Raw genomic sequence first — 9610 nt, 5'->3', positions numbered from 1 at the left:
GGACGGCTCTCATGGCTGCAAAGAGCAGGAATCTTTATTTGGTTCACGCCAGATCTGCAGCAACCACTTGATATTAAAAAAAGGTGAAGGGAAAAGTACGCTGTACAAAAAAGATGGAACCCCTTAGAAACCAGAAATGCATCGGGTCACCTGCTGAACCTCACTCTCCCTTCAACCTCCCCGGATCCAAACCAGCTCCAGGAGGAGGGACAGGCGGTGGACAGGGAACAGCGTGGATAACGGAAACAAGAAAGCTGAGCGTCGCTGGAACATGCTCTAATCTGTAGTTTATTTCTGGTTAAAAATATAGCAATCCAGTGCACTGTAGTAAAGAAATCTGCTCAAAAGGTAGCAGAGAACACAAGCAAAGCAAGGCGGAGTCCGTAAGACAGACGGGCGGGCGCACCCAAGGAGACTGACGGAGCCACGGGGGCCAGGCGGGCTGGCATCCCTTATTCATTTGTTTGGATGAGGGAACAACCCTGGTAGAGAAGGCAGAGACATGAGGAACCTGTTGTTTGACTGAAACAAGTTACATTGGACATCCGGGAGTGCTGGGTATGCAACGGGGCCCAGGGCATTCTAGCCACTGGCTTCAACCACATTCCTGTCCCGGGACCAGACTCTCTGGAGTAGCTCTGAGGCATCTGGAGGGAATATGCATATCTGTTAGGGGAAGTCGAGGCAGGCACAGTGCAAAGATGTGAGACCCCGTGGAGGTCAGTGAGAGGTGACGTCCTCCGTGGGGCGCCACTGCCAGGGACACGGAAGCCTGAATATACATCCTGCATACTAGGTGCAAAACGAACGGCACATGCTCAGACAGAACCCAGGCGTGCTGTCAGGCAGTCCGGGGCATGTGGGCCATAGCCCCCTTGGCATCAGGGCTCAGATGTGCCCGGCCAGGTCGGGGTCAGCCCTGGACGTCTGCAGCATGGCCTCCCTGGGTCTGGAGGGAGGATGGCTGGACAGGGCCAACAATGAGTGAGCGGAGGACAGCAGGGAACAGACTTTGCCTTAAGACTCAGTGTGGGAAGGAGGCCTCCTTAGGAGAGCCTTGGGGCAGTGCCAAGAAGAGGGATCATGGTCTTTTCTGGGAAGAAGAGCAGGGGCTTTCCTCTCCCTCCACAGGTACGCAGCACAGACTCCATGGAGACAGAGGCCAGGACACCCTGTCCCTGGGCCTGGGCCCACACTCCCAGCTACTCACACAGCTGCACTCCCTGGCTGCCCTCCCCCTCTCCCGGCTTGCCGGGCACCCCGGTCAAGGCGCCACCTTCCTCCACACCTGGCGGGAAACATGAAGGTCCCGATCTTTTGGCCACTGGTTTGCCCGGACCCGCTCACACCAAGCTGGACGGGTGGCATGCCGGCCTCCTCCTTCCAGGCCACACAGCATTGTGTTATACAAGCAAAGAATTTTGGCTAAAATCCAAAAAAACATTACCCAGAAAAAAAGGCAAACTGTGATTGATACCCAATCATGTTGTTCTTCTGTGGAAGGACAGGCGCCGTGGGGCTGTCCCGAGTCATGGAGCCCCCTCCATGTTTTGCTTTTAGCGTCCCTTTTGTACATCATCGCTTCCGTGGTCACACCGATCTTGTCAGATGAAAAAGTTAATAAACAAAATGGCGACTCCAATGTTGAGCAGGATCACCATGACGACCAAGATGGGAGCTGAGCCCTGGAACAGAGAGGACAGGCGAGAGTGAGGCCAGTGCAGGGCCTCGGTACACACAGTGCCTGATGGAGAGGCTCCCCTCCTGCAGTCCCTCTCTGCTGGCCCTCAGGGCTCTCGACACGAGTCTTCCTCAACCTGGTGGGAAGCTCTAACCTGGGTCACCTGGAGTCTCCTGTGCTCAAAGACCTGCTTGCTGCCCATAGGCTGCTCTCTTGGGTCTAGTTCTTATCATACACCCAGTAACTAGCTTCTCCCAGCACTTACTCAAGCCCTTAGCTCTCAACACGGCTCACCGTCACCCCCATCACATCCACTGGCCCCGAGGGGCCCAAGACATCTGCCTGTTTGGCTGCCTGCTCATGTACCTTGCCTTGTTGCAGCCCAGGGAGCAGACTTTGCACACAGAGCAGGAGGGGAAGCCCCACAGTCCCATCGCGACGGAGGCTTTGCATATGCCCTTGACAGCCGTCCAGAGAGGAACACAGGAACTGTCACTGCGGAAGCCTCAGCCAGGCCCTGTGTGTGCAGAGCACATCACAATAAGCAGCTGTGAGCTGCCATGTGGGTGCTGGGAATTGAACCCAGGTCTTCTGAAAGTGCAGCCAGTGCTCTCAGCTGCTGAGCCAGATCTCCAGCCTCGAGACACTGAACCAACAAGAAGTTTGTTTGGCCAGAACTGCAGGCTTCAGGGAGCTTTCCCCCTTATTTCTTGCTCTATACCTGAGTGTCCTCACACTTGACTCACCAGGCTTCATATACATATTTTACTTAGTGTGCTTTACACGGCACATGTCCTTTCCTACTGAACTACCTCTACAGCCAAAGCAAAGGCTTTTTAAAATACCCTGGGAACTAGCCAAAGGGAGAAAGATCCAGCAGCCAGTCCTACCAGGGTTCAGGACCCAAGCAGCCCAGCCCATTCTCCTGTTACCACTTTGCTGAAGACTTTGTTGGAGACCCAGGCTCTCCCTGGCAGGGACAGGAGGCCAGCCTTCGGGTCTTGATTTTACTTCTGAACTCTGGTGCTTTTATGACATGAACTTTGAGGTGTCCATGACATCTGGGCTGAGCCAGCCTTGCAAGGAAGAGGAAAGAGTCTTAATAGCAGAGTTGGCCAAGGACTGGATCCTGCCCCCTGATGCCAGCCCTGGGGTCAAGCCCATAGCTCCCTGCCATTCTGAGCTGTTCTGTCCAGCCCCGGGCCTGCAGGTATGCCAAAGGGCAGAGGAGCTCTGGCATGTAGTAGGATAGCTTTGGGATCTTGCCCCCATCACAGCAACAGTCTACTCTACCAACAGGACTCTACCACCAGGAATCATCTGCAGTTCCTACCAGGCACAATAAATCTAGAGCTGGGGACTCGTGTTCTGCCCATCACATCAGAGAGGTGGAGCTCCTAGTTTGGCATGGCCAGAACCCTGATGAGCCAGAGCCCCAGGTCTTCCATCCACCACTTCCAGACAACTTGGAGGAAATGGTGATGTCACCAGCCAGGGACCACCTTCTGTGACCAGGACACAGGGCAGGCCTTACTATATAGAGCCCTCCAGGAGGAAACACAGATCCTGAGATGGCTGGCAGTGAACCTCCCAAAGGTCACTCATGGTCACCCCTAAACGCAAGCAGGAGGCAGTCACCTCCCATTTGCCATGAAGGCTGGGCTCTCTAGCTGTGCCTTGCCTAATCTCCCCTCAGTGTGGCACCTTCAGAAAACCTGCCTGTTTTCTCAGGAAGTTGGGACCACAGGGCAGGGCTGGAGACCCTCTCTGGTTTCCCTTCTTGAAGTGTGGGTGGCCTTGGGCAGTGACAGAGTATCCCAGATCACCCTAGCTGGAAGCTGTAGGGCACTGTTGAGCTTCTGGCTCTCCCAGCCCATACTTCAGGCCAGCCTGAGGCCAGTCCCATGCTTGCACATCTACCCCAGTCAGTTCTGGGTGTTTCTTTTGGTTGTGTATGTATGCATTTTGTAGATGCCCCTGTGTGTACATGTACACACGTTTGCATGTGCACGCAGAAGCCAGGACAACCCCAGAGCTCCTCAGGAGCCTCTGACCTTGCTTCATTTGGACATAAAAGACTTTCACTGGCTTGGAGCTCACTAAGTAAACTAGTCTCACTGGCCAAAGAGAATTTGCCTATCTCTGTGTCCCTAATGCCAATGGGTTGTTTGTTCCTCAGGACAGGGTTTCTCTATGTAGCTAGCCCTGGCCATCCTGGAACTCACTGTAGACCAGGCTGGCCTTGAACTCAGAAATCTGCCTGCCTGCCTCTGCCTTTCAAGTGTTGGGATTAAAGGTGTGCACCAACGCCACCTGGTTCCAGGGATCAAACTCATGTCCTCAGGTTCAATTTACACAATCCATTTACACTCTGTGCTCTCTCAGAAGATAGCCTCATTATGCAGCCCAGGCTGAAATGACTATAGTGCTCTTTCTGTATTAAGCTCTGCAGCGCTAGGGTTATGGGTGTGGCTAAAACTTTGCCGTTCCTTTCCAGTGGTCCTGGGGAATGAACCCGAGGCCGTATGTACACTGGGCAAGTGCGCTCTCCTATTGATATAACAGTCCCTGCCAGAAGCCTCGTCTTAAAGCAACCCCACCCCCCCAAAAGCCAACATGGTTAAGAGAGCTAAATAAAGAACTACTCCTGAGCCTCCCACCCCTGCCCACTGCTGTGCTGCTCCCGAAATAGCCATACACACCACATGCCCACAACTGCACAGCAGGCTCGGCAGGAGGAGGCCCAAGCCAGGGCTGGGCTCCCAGCAGCAATTAGAGCGGAGGAGACATTTTAGAATTGTAGCACGGAGGACAGACAATCAGTGTCTTCAAGGAGAATCTCGGGCCACAGGACACTTCTCACCTAGGGCAAGTGACTCCTGGAGGCGTGAAGTGAAACCACATCACCCAAGACCCCTTGAGATGGACACTGATCCCTGCTGCGGCAGCAGTAAGAACCTTGCAGAGGTTTCCCTCTGGGCACCGCACAGGTGTTATGACCCACACAAGTCACAGGCCACAGAGCACTCCTGTGGGGACTGCCTCGCAACTTCCAGACATACAGCCAGAAGCTCGGAAATCCAGTCTGTCACATAAAGCTCAGGCATCAGAGGGTGGCCTCCTGTGTCAAGGCAGGTGAATAGGGTCCTGTCTGCCAGGCTCCTGTGTTGCCAGCATCCCTTCCAGCTGCTGTCTGTCACGAAGCCAGCTGTTGGCTTCGAGGTCCCAGGAAGACTGTTAAAAGTGTCCCTGCCCTGGCTGGTCCAGGGGAGGCTGCTGTTTCCTTCAAAAGGTCCATCCCAGGACAGAAAGTGAAGACTGGGGGAGAGGGGGAACGGTCCCTGCCAGACAGAGTTGATTTTGGAGTTCAGGCAAGGGAACTCACGTGGGAATCTGACCTACACCCTGTAGGATGTGATACCTCCAAAGGCCAAAGGGCCCAGGGATCCCAGTGCTATGGATTCCTAACAGCTTCTCACTGCTTGGGGAACAGCAGCTTCCTAGAAAGGGAGGCCTTGGGGCCTGGCCTCGGGGGAGGCTTGCAGGGCTCCAACCCATTGTCCCATGTATTCAGCATCAATTTCCTGGGAGCTGAACCCTTAACCTGTTTTAGCATCTGGCAAAAATCAAAGGTTCCCAGAAGAGAAAGGCTGTCTGGGTAGAGGGGTCATGGCCTTGCTCCAGCCCAAACCCAGAACAAGCCGCAGACAGCAACAGGTCTGCACCAGCCAGCCTGGCCCCTCCCACCCAAGGGCTTTCATGGCACCCACACTGCTTCTAAAGGGTGAGGCCAGGAGGAGCCTTCTCAGGCATCCATCTCAGGCAAGTGTGGTCCCTATGACACAGTATCTCTGCTTCCTTCCCATAGACATCCACACCCCAACCCCTGGCAAGGAAATCCACAGAAAGCAGAGGGAACACGAGGTGGCTCTGGTCCCACTTCCTCTGCCCAGCAAGGGGTGGGCGCCACTCACCGTGCTGGACTTGAGCTCATCTCCAGTCTCCTCGTCAGACTCGAGTGCAACAGGCAGGGACTTCTGGGGTGGGGAGAAGGTCAGGTCCCAACGCAGCAGACGGGGCTCGGGCCGGTCCCCCAGCCGCAGGCTCTCGAGTTTCTGCACCGTGGGTTCTGCAGAGGAGGCTGGCCTAAGGTTCTCCTTGTTTTGGGACTTGGACCTCAGTCTCTGTAGCCCGAAGCCCCTGTCCCCCCCAGCACCCCGGCTATGACGCCGTCTCTGTGGGTGCGTATCCTGTGGACAGGCATCCATCCTCAGTAAGGGCTTCATCTCCAGCTTGTAGTTGCTCAGCTGCTCCTCATCTGGCTCTAGCAGCTTGGGGCCCCCAGAACAGGGATTGCCTGCCCGGTGGTGGGAAGTCCATGAGAACGTGGTGGGGGACTCCGTCCGCCGCTCCCGGGGCTTGGGGTTCCCAGGCTGCTTGTGGCCTGAGCCCCGGGTGCGGAAGTCCTCAGTGGGCTGGCCGCTGCGTAGGGCACCGCTGCGGATACCCCTAGAGGCCCCAGCCTTCTCCTCGCCCCAGCTGTTGCGGGCATAGTCCCCTCCGCGGCCCTCGAGGAGCATCTGGATGTCCCCGCTTCGCTCCTCGTCCACGGAGACCTGCCTGGAGAAGTGGGCCATCTTGGTCCTGGAGGCAGGAGCTGGCGGAGGGGTAGATGTGGGGCTGGCGGGGAAGCTCTGCAGGGGACTGTCGTCAGGGGTCAGATCAGAAGGGGTGGTGCCCTTTCGGTACAGCTCGGGGCTCTCCTGCTGTAGGGGTGTCCCGGTGGAGAGCACCTCGATATCATCGCAGGACATCTGGTGCTTTGGCCTCTGGTACTCAAGCCCTTGGGTGGGAGACAAAAGCGCTCAGAGTTACATGGAGCCCACTGCAGAGAGGTCTTGCGCCCAGCGTGGGTTGGGTCACTCAGCAAAGATAACTGGTAGGACCTTAAAGCAAAGTACTTTCTGTCACCAGAGTCTCTTAGGTGGGAAACGGGGACCTGGATAGTGAGGGCATGAGCCTGCTGTGTGCCCTGTGGCCTTCTTCAAAAGGGTGAGAGTGCTCTACACCTTACAGGGAGACTTGTGCCTGCCCACCAGCACCATGGAGATCATGCTCAGCTGAAATCAGCTGCAAAGCCCGTGTCTCCGGAAGACCAAGAAGGGAACTGGGGCAAATTCATCTCAATGCCTTTATTCCTGCCTCAAGTCCTGGTCCATGGCTGTGCCGGCTTTAAGGATAAGTAAGGAATCAGCTTCTATGCTCCGGGCACTGCTCTGACTCATCCTGTATCCCTCCTTCCAGCCCTGTGGCTTCAGACAGTCTCAGAGGGACTGGCCACCAGGGTCTTCCCCAAGCAGCCAGCCCAAGGGAGGGCAGCCTTCTGCCCCTAGCTGATAAACGCTTCGGTGATGTTTTTAGAAGTGAATCACAGAAGGAATGTAAGGGCACCTGGAAGTAACACAATACTGGAGAGAGGAGGCCATGGCAGCCTCCCAGGCAGCAGCCATTGGCCAGAGACCATAGAGAGCAACAGCCAGGAAGGGGTTCTGCATCAGCCAAGTCCCACGGTCTAGTCCTGTCCCAGTAAGGGGACAGCTGAGGTACTGCAAGTTGAAGGATATTCTCATAGACTCTCTCAAGGAGACATCTCTGAACAGAAAATAGACAGGAGCTTAGGTCTCCCCAGAAGAACCGCTATCCTGGGACAGCTGGGTGCTCCAAGGCCCATGTACATGGGGCATAAGGGCACACATCTGGTAGGCAAAGGTCCAGCTGTGGACAGGGCTGGCTCTTATGGGTTTTGTCCAAGATCATCAGAATGTCTGGTGGATAAATCTCTTGGTCACCATTCCACACAGAAGTGCCTCAGCTAGTATGGAGTCCCCTCCAACTCAAGCTTCTAGGGAGAGCATAGTAGGGACAGTATAGTATAGTAGGATCCCAGGAAGGAACCAGCAGCAGACTGGAGCCTGGGGACCTGCGGGAATTACTAACATGTTTGTTGACCTACATATTCTACATGTGGTTCACCTGGCTTGGGGTCAGTTCCGTGCTTAGCAGTCTGAATGTGGGGCAGATTACCTGCGGCCCACCGACTTAAGCAAGAGCCACCTCAGTCTGACTAACCTCTCCACTGGAATCCAGGGCTTGCTTGCTTCCTTTCTTTGTTCCTGTCTGTCTGTCTGTCTGTCTGTCTCTTTAAGCTAAGAGCTGCTGGGTGAGAGAAACTGTGTGCAGAGAGTTGATGGCCACCTCCTCCCTCTAAACCAGAAACATCTGAGAGATGTGCTGGTGGCCAGGGCTCGGTGGGCTACCAGAGTGAGTCCTGGGGGAGCCCTAGAAGGAACAGACAGCAAGACTCAGATTTGACCTTCTGACCGGCACCACCAGCTATGTGAGCTTGGCTCCTCAGCCCAGGCCCAGAGGCCCCGTCCTCATTGGTGTGAAAACACAGATCAGACACGGCACACCCTAGCCCCATAGCTTTCTATTCTCACCTTGTGTATACAGTAGCTGGGGGCAGACAGGGGAGGTGGGGGCTATGACTCTGTCTCCAAGATGACTCTGTCTTCCTAGAATGCATTGTGAGGCTCTGTGGGCACAGCACAACCCCCACCTCAGTCAACTGTCCCAACACTGGAGGCCCCGTGCCTCTCCACACATCTCCCAGATGGCAGTGACTTCCACAGGACACAGTGCAAATTTCCACTCATTGGAAAGTCTCCAACCTGGCAGCCACTCCCCACACGTGGCTGCCTGCACTTCACCGAGTGCATATTAAGATTAAATCACACTCAGCAAAGAGGAGGCTGAGGCCGGAGGAGTGCCAGGGGCCAGCCTGGGTTACAGAATAAGATCTTGTATTAGAAACAAGCAACAGAAATAATCAGACGAGACTAGAGATCAGCTCTGAGTCACCCTTGCTACAGAGGGATCAAAAGCATCACTATAGATAGCTATAGAATAACCCAGGGACCAGAAGAAGAGAGGCAGCGTCCAGTGAACATGCAGAGAGCTAAAGTCCATGCATACCCACACGTGTTTGCAAGGGAGGTCACTGGTAAGGCACTAGGTCGGGATGGCATCAGGGGCCACCGTCCCAGGTAGAACTCACCGTTTTCCCTGTGCTGGAAGGAGGGAGAGAACTCTTTGGCAGTGATCCTGGCGATCCGCGCTTCCTCCTGGGCTTTCTGAGCCGCAGTAAGTGCTGCCTCAGCCTTGGCCCGTGAGTGGGAGGTCCTGGGGGGGAGACAGGAGGCAATGGGTAAGCATTGAGTGAAGGTCCCAGAAGGGACCCTTTGTTGTGAGTACCTGGGTGGCTACCCTCAGACCCTGGTCATTAGTCACTCGACAAACATTCCAGGTGTCAACCAACCAGCCTTAGTGTAGCAGCCTGTGGAGAAAGTGTGCATTTTCTTTTTGCTTTTCACTGTATGTAAATGGGTGCTTTGCCTGCAGAGGCCAGAAGAAGGCCATCGGGTCACCTAGGACTGGAGTTGCAGGCACTTGTGAGCCATCATGTGGGTGCCGGGAACGGAAGCTGGCTTCTCTACACACAACAGCAGGCGCTCAAGCCACTAAGATGCCTCTGCAGGCCCCGTTGTTTCTTAAGCTTGTGTTTCGGCTTGTGTGTCTATGTGAGTATATGCTGCTGCTACGGACTGCCCCTGGAGGACAGGATAGGGTGTCAGCTCCCCTGGAGCTGGAGCTAAAGGTGGCTGTGAGCACAGGTGCCAGGAATGGAACTTGGGTCCACTGGAAGGCCAGTGCACAATTAAGCAACCCCAAAACACTTGTTTTTATCAATACGCACACACCACACACACTGTGGGAACCTCGGAGCTGGGCAGTCCTGTCCTAGGCTGGAAGTGGTGACCGGTCACCCCTTGGCCCATGCTACAGGAACTGTCTTGGAAGCACCTTCCA

At 55.2% G+C, this 9610-nt stretch overlaps 1 protein-coding gene across 1 annotated transcript in view; it reads right to left on the bottom strand.

Annotated features, from left to right (window-relative positions):
• Jph3 (junctophilin 3) overlaps positions 1 to 9610 on the bottom strand; it is a 60525-nt gene continuing 50915 nt past the window's right edge. The window contains exons 3-5 of the mRNA NM_020605.3: positions 8799 to 8923; positions 5656 to 6524; positions 1 to 1685 (exon numbers count right to left, since the gene is read on the bottom strand). Coding sequence (NP_065630.1) covers positions 1605 to 1685; positions 5656 to 6524; positions 8799 to 8923 — 1075 coding nt within the window. The 3' untranslated portion in view covers positions 1 to 1604. The remainder of the gene's footprint in view (positions 1686 to 5655; positions 6525 to 8798; positions 8924 to 9610) is intronic.

Source organism: Mus musculus, chromosome 8, assembly GCF_000001635.26.
Source record: "Mus musculus strain C57BL/6J chromosome 8, GRCm38.p6 C57BL/6J".
Lineage (NCBI taxonomy): Eukaryota > Metazoa > Chordata > Mammalia > Rodentia > Muridae > Mus > Mus musculus.
The sequence above is the reverse complement of the archived record's forward strand: the minus strand, read 5'-3'. Positions and strand labels throughout refer to the sequence as shown.